We start from the raw sequence: 13,495 nt of genomic DNA, 5'->3' as shown, positions 1-13,495 counted from the left end.
AATCTCTAAACCAAAATGTGATCTTAAGAATTATTCCTTTTTTTAGAAGGTGTAAGCTGTTTTCAGTCCAAAAATGGACGGAAGAAACCTGAAGCTGTCGTAGTGGATTTACAAACACAGCACTGTTGGTGGCCGTGCAGAGATGTCACTTAAAACTCTGTAACGCTTTTGAACACCTCACTGCCCTACCACCCCCCATGACAGTGTGCATATTGTATATGGAGTGGTTTCCCCGCACAGTGTTGTGCTCAGTAATGTGATAGTCTGTGGCTTGGCTCAGTTGTGCCTCAAACGCCCCTCAGAGTGGAAGCTGCTGCGCCATTAGAGAAATAACAATAAGCAGTTGAAGACTCTAAGTGGAGCCGGGAGAGCTCCGGGGAGTAGTTTTCCCCACCCATCCATCCACCTGCCCTGTCACACTCTCACTCAAAGTGTGTTTCAAACTCTCGTAGATGACAGAAATAATTTCACCGCTCCAAGAAAGCCACAAAAAGTTATCGACATATCAAACTCATAGCTTCGCAGAAATGTGAAAACAAAGTAAGCCCTCACTGTGTGCGTAGGTGCGTGAGTGTGCATGCATGTGCTGAACCTCACAGCTGTGTCTGACCTCTTTCAGCTGTTGCGCTGAACCCCAAAGAGAGCGGCTCTGTGGAAGCATTGTGTTTTATTTAGCAGAAATGAGAAAGTGCTGATAGCTGTCAATAAACAAGAGAAAGGAGTGCGTGCCTCAACAGAACGTGCAGCCTGGTAAATAGTATGTGCATGTAGACCTTCTGGGTGGTAGATCATGACTATCATCACATACTGAGGCCACGCATCTGTCACACCTGTTCAAATCACAGACAGAGGAGAATAAAAAGCCCTTTCTCTTATCCTAAACCCTTCCCTCTCTGCTTTTCTCGCCCTGTTTCACCCACGACTGAGATTCGCAGATCCCTATCTGTCTTTTTGTACTCATAGTCTGGTTGAAGGGAGATAGCAGAGAGGCTTAGCATTTTACTGACAATAGAAAGGCTCACCCACTGATTGGCAGTGGTTGGAGGCTAATGGAGGACGGCTAACATGGATCAGCGGCAAACACAGCTCACTTATCCTTAATGCTAACTGCAGGGTTCTGCCTAGGATGTGGAGTGTGACGCACCGCCGCTGCGAGCGATCGCTGACAATGCCTCAAGTCATTCAGATGATTGTATTTTATTTAATTGTGTGCTCTGGAGTACATTTTCCCATACCTAAACAGAGTCACGAGAAATACCACCAAAGAGTTTTTCCAGTTTCCCCATTAGTGTCTTGTCTCTTTGTGTCAAGGGCAGGTTGAGAAGTCTGTTTATGTTTCCTGCCACTAGAACCTGGGTGTCTGCGAGTCTGTTATAAACTGGATAGTCAGACAGAGCGGCAGAGCGACGGCCCTGGAGATGTGGGTTTATTTGCAGAAGTCAGACTGTGACACCTCGTTTGATTTGATTAGTAAAAAGCTGTGAATGAGCGTTGACCCGCGCTGACCTGGGCCTCCACTCATCTCGGGCTCAGGTTTCCAGACGTTCACTCTGCAGTGTGTTGAGAAGGTCTGCAAACTGCCGCCATTAAGAATGAGCTCTTGTTCAAATACATTTTTAAAAATTAAAGCACCAGAAAATTTGGCTTCCTCTGTCACACTGAATATCCATGACTAAGTAAGCAAGAAGTAAAAGTAAAAAACAACACACCTTTGGATATCATATTTTTAAGGACACAGTGAAATAAAAACATTTTCTTGTAAACCATTACAGTGTTTTTGAAACTCAAAATCTCAGCTGGGATTTGCAGTGATTCAGGCATGGCGTGGACTGCTAATTTCCTTCCTGATATTCCTTTTGGCATTTGAAAAACATCCAATGGACATATTAACAAGGTTAAAATCTTGATTTTCATTGGTGTTTAAACCCCTCTTGTGACTGTACCCTGTGCAGGGGCAGGCATCCCATGTCACTCGGAAAGATGATCACACTGCAAGACGATTTAACTTAACTCAGCTAATCTGCTTCATCAGGACTATTTGGGTGTGGTTTGATCCTCTTTGATGGACACCGACCAAACAATCCAGCGACCGTCATCAAATTCAGATTTAAATGGAGCTAAATTCTGATTGGTGCACAGGAGAGGAGTTCAGACAAAAACACAAATGCAGAAATGTTGCATGTGAAATAAACACAACTGTGTGTTCCTGTGGGAACCCATCGGTCACAGTAGGAGGCTGATTGAGGACATTAGGTTTTAGGGCCTTTAAGGCTCAAGAACTTTGTATCATCAGTGTTCTCCTCAGGGCAACTTTAATAATGCGATTCCCATCAAAAACTTGTGTTTAAATGGCCGTCATAAGGTGTTTATGAGGGAACAGGAGAAGTGGTTTGTATCTAAGGCCTACGAAAAAACATTTAGGTGACTCAGCAAGCAAACAACCAAATTAGGCGGGGTACAGAGTCCTCCTGTTGTTACGGTAACAGGCCGAGGAGGTCTCTAAATGTGAAAGAGAAGACCCCCTCCTCCTCCCTTCATTAGGAAATTACACACCATTTGCCCCTCATTCCTATCCAGTTACCCAGGCAACTGTTAGCTGTAATTTGGGTTAATTCACTGGCTCCTGGGCCCTTCCGTTCCCTATTGTGCCCCATCATAAAAGAGATATAACACAGATGCACACACACACACACACACACTCGTACAAGTTTCTAATGCAGTAACGCACACAGTAAGAGAGACTAATCCTCATTTTGTTTGCTTCTCTTCAACGCGGCTGGGAATAGGCCGTGCATGTGAATATCAATGACTTGCACCGAAGCTTGAATCTGTTCATTCCCAACACCTGTACATAGCTGTGGGAGTGGGCGAGTGATGGAATTCCACACGGAGTCGCATGATTGCTGCCTTGCATCCAAATTTTGCACAAAAAGACACTTGTCCCCTCTGACCCTGTCCCGTCTTGCAGTTGGGATGGAGGGAGGTCTACTGTTTTCGCTGCTTTCAGAACAAAAGGAATGGAAAATTGTGTGTTTTCCCGTGGGGTAAATATTGAGAGAGCAGAGATATAAACGTACGGAAGAAAGGCTTTTCTGAGCTGCCTGGCTCTCTGTTGCACTGCCAAAGGCCTGTGCGTCACTTGATCCATTGTTTAGTGTAGAGAGGTCTCGGTAAGCAAGCGGCTGCCTCCCCGCTCCAGCTGCAGCCTCTCCACTGTTTATGTTTGCAGGGCCCTTCGCCTTGAAGTGAGGCTACACAAGCAAAGCCCGGCCATATGTGAGCACTGGGCCGTCAGAGAAGTCACTGGCCTTTTCTTTTCCCTTTTTCAACCCATCTCTCTGAAACTTTTTTCTTCTCCTCCCTACCTTACATTCTCTTTTATCCTCTCTACCTCTGTCCCTCGTCCCGTTTGCTTCCCCTCGCTGACGGTGCAGCCCGTCCCTGACAGCCTGCTCTTTCGGAGAAGATGAAGGGTCGGAATTATCTTCTTGAGTTTCAAAGACCTTCGTCCTGAATAGAGGAGAAGCGGTAGGTATTATTACTCCTGCAAGAAATAATTACCCCTAAAACTCCTCTGTGAGAATGAATCTCCGTCTGCTCAGCAACAGAGTTTGACGGACAAGATGGTAATTATGTCACCCAAATATTTCAGCTAGTACAAATATTCTAATATTTATACTGGTGTGTCACACTGACATGCACAGCACCGTCAGGAGATGGAAAACATACAGAGACAAAGCCACTGAAGGAAATACACAGTCAGAAATGCACAGTGTATTAGCGATTGGGGTTTCATAGCGTTCCAATGATTCACTCACATATTTTTATAGGGAGTTCAGAGTTATCCAGTGTTGTGGGGAAAATGACTATCTAGGTTCAACAATTACCACGTTAGATTGGATCAGCTTTTTCCGAGCATTAAGGTGAACGAGTTCAGGTTTCGTGTGTCTGTGTCTGTGTCTGTGTGTGTCTGTGTCTGTGTGTGTGTGTGTGTGTGTGTGTGTGCATGTGCGTCTGAAGGTTAGCGGTCCTTACCTTGGCTCCTGGGTGGGCTGCAGTGGCTGTGTGCTTGTCTTGGATCATCTCTGGACCCTTCTGTTTACTGAAACAACAAGCAAGCAGTGTCCAGGGAGGAGAGAGGAGTCACACGGGGAGCATCCTCAAAGGCAGCACCTCACTCCTTTTCTTTCCCCTGCTCTAACACACACACACACACACACAATCTGTTATGTAGAGCCTGTCCTCGGGGCCTGACCACCCACATGAGCTATGGTCACCCAGTGAAATTAAAACAATGACTTTGACTTCCTTTGACCCCTTTCTTAATGAATCTCTCATCTGCTAGAGGCGTTAGACACGTTGAAGCCAGTTTGACTTAATATTTGTGTTAAAATATGATCCTGTTGATGGTAAAACCATTATTCCGTGAGTGCAGGAGAGAAGCTCTCCCACACTGATGCTCTATGAATGGATCTTTCTTCATGGCTACCTGTAACCTGCTATTATGACAGTAGTAATATTGACTCATCAACCCTGAGAACCTCATTTGATGCTAGAGAGGCTTTGAAACTGTTAAATTAAAAGGTGTCATAAATACACCACTAAATCACCTCAGGTGAGGAAAGTCCCTGCTCTTGAGCAACCAGGGTAAACAACTTTTGATTTCAGCTACAGGTGAGCCTAGACTGCGGCTTTGACGGAGGTGCAGCTATAGGAGCATTACAGATAACATACCTGGAAATTTCCACTGGTGGAGAGCAGTAGTAGTCATTACGTTCAGCTAATTACATGAAGACATTTTTGCTGGTTTGTGACTTAGTTTTGCAGCTTAATAATACTTATTTTAAGCAACTTTAGAAACTTAAAATATATGTAGTAGTTTTTCCCTGTGAGAGTAGCTTTGCTGTAGTTCTGTGTTCAATGGGGCCTAATTGGTAACAACAGATATCCCATCTGCTCTGCAGGCATATGTTCAATGTGAGAGACTTTATTATTTGTCTCCTCACTCAGGGACTGTTTTTGATAAGACACAGGCCTCGTCGTCAATGGGTAAAAACGCGACCATTCATCAGTTTAATTTGTGTGTGTGTGTGTGTCTTTGTCTGTGTGTGTTCTGCCTGCTGTAGAGCCCTATTATGAAGGCACTATGAAACCTTTGCATTTTGTGCCCTCTAGTGGCCGTATTGAGTGTTACCATGATTGCAGGAGTATTTCTCATAGGAAACTACACAGTGAAAGCACAACACAGTTAATGTGCTTTAAATGAATGGATACATCAGAGGTCTAAGGTCTCAAACATTGTTCAATCACACAGAACTTTATTTGAAATTGAACAATACGTTTGTGAATCTGTCAGATACAGCGGAACAAGATCATTCGTCCAACTTTAATACACTTAAAGAAGAAATCCAATGAAGCTGAACAGTTACAGATAAACAGTCATCACTTAAAAATAATACACAAAATTACATTCAGAGATTTACTATTTATATACTGCACATGTCAATACCAAGAGACATAAAATCAAACCAAATACAAATCCATAATACAAATACTATAAATTATATGCCCACTGTAATAACTGTGGACCCTCAATTCTAGCAAAATCCAAAATAACTACAATAACCTACAATATTACAACAGATTTGCTTGTATCGGATCCTTTAACTGCTTTGTGCATGTTTAGATGGTTATGATGTTATATGTTTATTCCGTCGATTGTCTGTAATTCATTTGAAGTGTTTTAATTGCAAAAGCGTTGGACCTAAAGACTGTTCTCCTGTGAAGATGAGTTATTCTGTGCCTTTTTCAAACAGTCAGGCCAGACATGGATCATGTAGGTCACTCTGACCTCTTACTTTTCCAATTCCCTCCACTATTTCTCATGGGGAGGATCGTTCATCACGGCTGCCTAAACAGCCCGGTCACCCCATGATTAGTGGCTCTTTTAGGTCAGACGCCTCAGCAGAATGTACTAATTCAAACAGCTGTGCGTGTCCGTGTCTGCATACATCCGTGCACAGTTGAGGGAATGTTTGTGCGTGCTTTAAACACTGTACATCATCCTGTAAGCAGCAGGCGACCAAACCCAGGTCTCCAGGGCCTTCTCATTTCTCAGGAACCACGTAGCAGCTCATCAGTTCTCTTCCGCCCCCAACTGGTTTTGCGGATATGAGAATGGTGACTGACACCTGAAGTCGTCTGGTGGTGTACTCATCTGATCAAATGCTTCCTCCGTCTCAGAGGGGAAAGGTAATGACAGTTGCAGGTGTGTTTGTGTGTGTGCTCAGCAGATAAGGTGCCAGACTCATTATCACAAATATTCCTTTGCAGGATTTATGACGGTGGGAAACTGGACGCACACACACACAGACACACACAGACACACAGACTTGCCAGTGGTGTCAATGCTGAGTCACATTTGTTGAGTCCATCCAAAGGTGTCATTTTCATTTCCGCTTTGAAGGACATCAGTACTGATGATGATATTAAGGTAAATGTAGTTAGAAAACATTAAGTAGTTTATTGCATTTACACATCTGTGTAAAGATGTTCTGTGTTCTGTGGTTTAGGTAGTTTAGTGTATTTATGGTAGTAAATCAGTGTTTTGTTGTTGTTGTTTTTTTATTTGATTTGATTATTGACATTTTAAATCTGATGCGGGTGGGGTCGCTAAAAATAAGAACCTGTTTATATCAACTCTTAGAATAAATTGTGCAGCTAGATCGAAACAAATGCCACAACGTTTTTGAAACTGTGCCTCCTCGGGGAGGAGAATGCCAATACATTTACACACAGTGGCCACTTTATTAGGTACACCAGTGCAATCTATTGTGATTCAATGCAATTGCTCTCTCATTAATTTGGCCACTTATAAGTTCATAATGCTCAGTTTTTGTTGACACTATCAGAAAACTGTAAATTAAATTGATTATTGTGGTCATAGTTAAAAGCTGTGTTCTACTGGACTACATTATATTGAGAGGTGTCTTTAATGCAGTGCATTAGACTATGACCTCAATGCTAAAACATATCATTTAATTATTAATTATGACAAAAAAGGAACATTGTAACACAACATTGTAGCTATCATATTGGATTGTTTTAGATCACATTGCATTGATGTATCAGTCCGTCTACACATTAAGAACTGAAGAAAATAACTCCATTAATGACGATGCTTTCCTGAGGGTGTCTTACCCACAATGTAACACAATACAATCAGAGCGTACTACTGCACAGAAACTAATGATAATGGTTAGATTTGTCAACGGCAGTTCCATAATTAGAATTATATTGCTGGTCCTGGTTATTTATTCCACTTCTTCTGTGCAGTTTTCTTCTTGACATAGTCTTGCATCATGCGCAGCACAGACTCTGCATAGAGAACCTTGAGAGGAATAGTTTGCAGTAACCAGCCCTGTATGCACACATGCACACACACACACACATCCATAATCACAGGGACAGATCAGCCTCTTGCCATGTTACTTGGGATTATTTGACATTGAAAAATGGTTGTGCCAGTGACTCTTACCAGAACTATGTGACAGACACTGCCATTTGTTTTGTCTCCAGCTTTAAGGTACTGCATCGAGTATTTCACAAAGATTTCTGGGGACAGCATCACCATGTTGGTTTTTTGGAAAGCTGCCATTCGAGTGGAGACCCCAAATGGAGCCACTGCCTGAGAGACGAGTAGAGACAATTGTGACGAGATTTTCAAGATTTGAAGAAGTAGTTCATTTTAATGTTAATAATAACTCATTCCCTCTTCCTTTGATTTTCAAATTCTGAGGTGGAGTCTCAATAAGAGTCAAAGTACCTGTATAATAACCCCTTTATCTTTGTATTCCGCTTGGAGACCTTGAGAAAATCTTTCCACAAACACCTACAGGAACAGGAATTGGAGCAGGAGTGATCAAACATTGTGATTCAGGAAAAAAAAAGAGGTGCACTGGTGATGCTGTGCTTATAGTACCTTAGATGCAGCATACAGGGTGTACAGGGGGAATGGAATAGAAGCAATTCCGGATGAAATATTCACAATCACCCCTCTTCCCCTGTAATAGCGGAAAAAAACAAAACAAATTGTGGTCTTACATTTGTGACCATAAACTCAATGCTATGTTTTTATCGCATTACACATGACACCTAATGAACAAAACATGGGAAGGAAACCTGTTCTCCATGCCCGGAAGAATTATTTTGCACATCTGGAAAAAAAAAATAAAATAAGTTTAGTTTTGTCCATCACTAACCCTAACCCTAACTTTATGAACTACTGTCAATATTAACTTAGCCTGACAAAAGTCTGAGGACCAAAATGTTTTTAGTAAAGTAAATAAATGGTGACAGTGTGAGGAATTCTTATTCTTAAATTCTTTTCAATCCTACGCACATGACAGATTTTATGGTGTGCAAGAGCTGTTTTGACATAAAAACAATGTAGCACACCCACCTTGGCCATAGTTTTCACATTGCAGTTTATCACCTTTGTAATTGTCTGAAAGCATAAATAAACATGAGTCCAAAGTAAGCTGTCTTTATTGATAATCATTGGAAAGGAAATGGTAAGGGGTGCAAACAGTTAAGGATTTAAGAAGGGGGCTCCTCAGCTTCCTAACAAGGAACTGAAAAGTTTGATTATCTGTGACACCGTTTGAGGAATGCAATCAGAATGCACATTCACACACATGCGGAGGACGTGAGGCACGTTCCAGCCAGTGGTTTCACCCTATTCCACTGATCGACAGGTTATGGTAACATGCCAGGAAATGCAGCAATGTGCGAGCAAAGACAGAGCAGAGAAGTAACACTGAATGTAAACAGAGCTTTTGTTTCCTCTGACTGACACTGACCTGGTCCAGCTCTGCAGACTCAAGGAATTTGCAGGGGATGAAACTGGGCAGTATGCCTACGTTATTGACTGGGGTAGAGAAAAAAGAAGTTCCAGTTTCAAAGGTTGGGAAGAAATTCAGCAGGTATTTGTATAATGAGCTTTTTCTTGTGTTTAGTGTCTGTGGAAGCAATTAGTGATTCAAACAATACATGGAAGGAAAAAGTCCAACCTAAAACCCCAATGTTGAGGTCCTTCAGCTGATCCTCAATTTCACTGAAGACGTTTTCCTGTATGAAGTCTGTTACTATCACTTTCACCCTCTGCCCCGTGGTATCACCTGTGAACAATAAAAATGTGGAGTCAGCAATGTACTGCACATTATGTACTCTTATAGGTGACAAACAGCATTCTTGTAGATGCAATACAATATGTAAATACAGAACGCAAGTTTTTACCTATTTCCTTTGCCACCTGGTCCAAGTTTTCTTTGGTTCTACTCATGATGACCACATTCATTCCATGTTCAGCCAGCTGAGGGAAGCGATAGTGCAGTGGTGAATGGTAGGAGGAATGAAAAAGATATTTTAATGAGCAGCAGCAAGTACAGTCTTTGTTGCCCAGGTTTGAAAATAAAAACATATATTTTAAAAATCCTGGTACAGATAAAAAAGTTAGAATATGTAGGTGTTTTATCTTTGAAAATGCATTTGTTCCGGTGCCCTATACTTCAGTTTAAAGTACTGAAATGTTTCTCAGACATGCAAACACAAGCAAGGCTGTTTAAACAGTCACTTACCATAAATGCATATGCTCTTCCTATGCCTTCTGAAGCGCCAGTCACCACTGAAACAGGGATGCAGGGATGAGTGTGATTAATGGTTTCCATCACTTCTCATATTCTCTTGCAGTTTCCATTCTAAACACTAGGGGCACTGTGAATCAAAGCTGCACTCTGTCATCCGACTTCCTCTGCTGTCAGACAAATCCCAGGATTGTGTTTGTGTTTGTATTTGTTTCCACAATACCCAACCCATCCTGTTCCAACAGACTGTACTGATACAGGGTGTTCCCCAGTTCTGATAAAAAATTTGCTGAGAACAAATAGGAACTTCTTGTTTCTGAGTTTTCCCATCTCCTCCTGACCATGATTGCAAAGATCACAGGCACTTTTCTTCACTATTTTCAGACAAAAAGTGATGGACATTGATATTTCACCAGGCCTGGCTTTCCAGGACTTAGATTTAAGGTTAAGTAAAACCAAGAGAACTTTGGATGAGCTGGTCTGTACTGGTTTGAGCTGTTGGTTTGACCGCAGGCCAAATGAGTAATCAGTCTAGAAGCTGCTTAAATGTGTGTAGTCAAATGACAACAGTGTCAGATGGCAAAGCCCTAAGCTCCAAAACTTTTATAAACTTCTCATATATTCCATTTAAGAATCGATTTCATGCTATGATCGGCATTCACAAGACTGAGCCAACGGGATGTTTTGTTTTGTTTTGTTTTGTTTTTTGCGTGTAGGGTTTCTTTCATGTTTCCTTTCTGACAAGCTGGAACATGATAATCATTGTCTCCTAGAAGATTAAGTCTGGCACACTGCACACTCCTCACAGCTGTTTGACACCTCTAGGATCCCACACAAAAATCAACTGACCCTTTGTTAACCCAGCTGATTTTTAATGTTACAGACATGTTAAAATGAAGGGAGGGTTCTTTAAAGTAAGATATGCAGGAAATATTTTCTGACATCAGAGACAAAGACCACTGTTGTACTCTACCCCTCTATGGTGAAATGTTAATGGAGTCAGATTAATATAGCCGACAATATAGCCAACAACCAGACAGCTGCTTCCTGTCTTTTTGCAATTTAACCTTTTGCAGCTAACATTAAGCTTGCCATGTTGATAACCAAGCAAGCTGCATATTATTACACAACTGATCTTATCCAAAACACCTTACTAGGTTAGAAAACCACTCATTTGTAGTCAAATACTCCTGTAGATATAGTTGCACAGAATGTATGACACTGCAGGAAATACGTTCTCAGATTGTTGTACAATTTCAGATTATGTAATAACGGCAATGCTAGGTGCCAAACTGGGTGAAAGAAATAAACACATAGACAACAATAATCTGCATGCAGACCAAGGGTCTGGCATTGTCCTTTATGCAAATTGGTTCTGAGGACTGGAATGACCTGTTCTTGCATCAGTAGGACAATGTTAAATAAAATTAGCCTAAAGTCTTTAACAAAACTTCATTTTCTTTTCTCATATAAAATACATGTGCTGTCAGTGTCATTTAAGTTTGACACATCTATTTTGTTTATGTCACAGAGGTCGTTTTTATTTTGGTACCAATTTAATACATGTTTTCTCAACTCAGTTTGTCCTTTTGTTTCAGCGCACCATAAATGCCAGTGCAGAGACTCTCTCTGCTGAGGGCGGCAGGAAGGGGAAAGTGTTTCTTGGCGTGATGAACACTGTTTTCTTTGTTCCCACAGTTGTCATGTTGTGCACTGATTCACAGTAAGATGATTGAGCTAGGCCTACTTTTACAGAATCTTTTTGTTTGAAAGCACATTTTTACTTACAAAAACACATGGACAGAAGACAGCCGAGGGAAATGTCCACATTTATCCAAATATAAAGTTCACTGCTGTCTGCTGCAGTGTGTTTTTTGATGCCACTACTGAGGGGCAGCAAAGACAGAAAAGTTAAAATCCTAATGACAGCCCTTACTCCCATTAATATTTCAGATTGTGATCATGGTGAATGTGCCAGTTGTAATGTTTTAAGAATTATATATGAGTTAAAAATCATTAGAAATTCCAAATCTGAAGCATTATTCCTAACACAAGCGCCCATTCGCTGTCCCCAAATACACCCACTAAAGGCACGGACACACAAATATGCAAATATTCATTTCATACATATGTTGTCCTCAGTTGACCCAAATACCATACAATGCATCTCAGGCCACTTGACATTGAAAAACTCTGGAGACACAAACTCTGTAAATGCAAATGTGGTTTCAGATGGTCAGGGCAGAAATGAATGCAGAGGGACAGGGTTTATGCAGCACAGAACATACTGTTCTGATGGCTGTTTTTCTTTTGCGCTGGAATGGAATGAAAGCGGACTTTTAGAGGAAAGGACAGCCCAGCTTAGTATACTTTGCTTTTTATGAGGCTTCTTTTAGTGCTGTGGGAGACTGAATAACCTCTTCAGAAGATGCCAAACGATTTCTTGTCAGTTGATGAGGCTGCTGGGACCTGCAGGGGAATGTTTTGGTGTAATTACCAGGAGATGGTCTGAGGGACGAGCCAGAGCGGACTGTGGACCACCAGTTGTATTTAGGTTAAAACGCACTGACATTGACCTCAAGTTCATATGGTTACAAGTTTGAGTGCATGCACCAGCTGGAAAAGATAGTAGTGCCTTTCTTTAATTCCCTTTGTCAGCTTACCCAAAAGGCACGTCATTTCAAAATGTTGTAGGAGAGCAGGTAGTCGATAGTGCTGTGTATCTTCTTTGCCATCAGTGACACCAGTTTGCCTCCCTTGTCATATCACCATAATTAAACTATAGCTGCATTAGCAGTGAACATTTTGCAGATAAACTCAGAATCCATGTTCTTTTTGATATTCAAGTAACAAAATAATTTGAGCTGCAATACGTTTTGTAAGTACACACATAACATTGATGATATCTCTTCTCTGTTAACAGGGGGACTGCAACAGGTAGAAACATCCAGAGGACTTTGAATGGAAAGTCAGAACTCGCCACCAAACAAGTGCAATCTTGCGAAACAGTGAAAAGTCTAAACAAGTCTCCAACTTGGAGTTCTTCTTTTTCTTACATTTTTTAGTGTTTTTTTTTTTTTGCATGCACATGCTTGTACTTCCCTGTCCAATCCATCAAAGTCCGAGCATTTGTTGGCCCTAATATGACCTGCTGAAGGTCTGACATACATTATACCACATGGTCACACACACACACACACACACAGACGCACAACCTTAACCTTAATCTAAACTTAACCTTACCTTAACTTTGACCCAAGTCTTCACTCTACATTATATGGTCTTGCATTTTGTCCCCATAAAGAAGGCAAGTCCCTGTAATGTGACGGTATAAACAGATTTAAAGCCCTACAACATGAGTAATACACAGTCTCACACAGACACACACGCACGCATGCACATATGCATGCACAGATTGCTCACCTGCCCACTCTCCCATAGAGGTGAAAAAGGAGTTTGACATTGGAAACCACAGTTTTGGAAAAAACATCCTACTGAAAAGAAGCAGTTTCACTCCATAGTAGACAACAACTGCGGCACCAAGAGAAATTAAAAACATTTCCATTAAATCCATGTTTGTCCGGCACAAGAACTAACTCCAGCTTTCAGCCTCTCTGTGTTTGTCTGCTCTGAGAAAAAAGTTTGTATTTCAGTGATTCACTAACAATAAAGAATGACAGAAAGAGGGAATAGCCCTGCAAGAGGACACTCCCATTTCAACACACACACACAGACACACACACACACTCTAGGTTCTACTGGGTGATTTTTTAGGAACCCAACCATTAGGAATTCAGCTTACAAGTTATGCTTTCAAAACCTAATGACCAAATGAATTTCCTGGACAGCTG

General features: G+C 41.5%; 1 protein-coding gene across 1 annotated transcript; it reads right to left on the bottom strand.

Annotated features, from left to right (window-relative positions):
• Window positions 1–7,181: 7,181 nt before the first annotated feature.
• On the bottom strand, window positions 7,182–13,227 carry hsd17b3 (hydroxysteroid (17-beta) dehydrogenase 3). The gene is made up of 11 exons (XM_041937770.1): window positions 13,068–13,227; window positions 9,639–9,685; window positions 9,298–9,373; window positions 9,072–9,179; window positions 8,862–8,929; window positions 8,462–8,506; window positions 8,182–8,216; window positions 7,982–8,063; window positions 7,826–7,891; window positions 7,538–7,687; window positions 7,182–7,420 (listed from the first exon to the last, which is right to left on the bottom strand). Exons 1-11 carry the CDS (start codon window positions 13,216–13,218, stop codon window positions 7,310–7,312), a joined length of 939 nt encoding a protein of 312 aa, XP_041793704.1. The 5' UTR covers window positions 13,219–13,227; the 3' UTR covers window positions 7,182–7,309.
• Between the last annotated feature and the right edge of the window lie 268 nt (window positions 13,228–13,495).

Source organism: Chelmon rostratus, chromosome 5, assembly GCF_017976325.1.
Source record: "Chelmon rostratus isolate fCheRos1 chromosome 5, fCheRos1.pri, whole genome shotgun sequence".
NCBI lineage: Eukaryota > Metazoa > Chordata > Actinopteri > Chaetodontiformes > Chaetodontidae > Chelmon > Chelmon rostratus.
This window is presented reverse-complemented; position numbering and strand designations above follow the sequence as displayed.

Excerpts from the sequence above, each read along its gene's own strand:
- hsd17b3 (XM_041937770.1), bottom strand. The coding sequence starts at position 13,218 with ATGGATTTAATGGAAATGTTTTTAATTTCTCTTGGTGCCGCAGTTGTT. Across the intron at positions 8,930-9,071 it reads CCTCAACATTGGGGTTTTAG|TCAATAACGTAGGCATACTG; the intron begins GTTGGACTTTTT and ends TCTCTACCCCAG. Across the intron at positions 7,421-7,537 it reads GTGTCTGTCACATAGTTCTG|GGCTGGTTACTGCAAACTAT; the intron begins GTAAGAGTCACT and ends GTGTGCATACAG.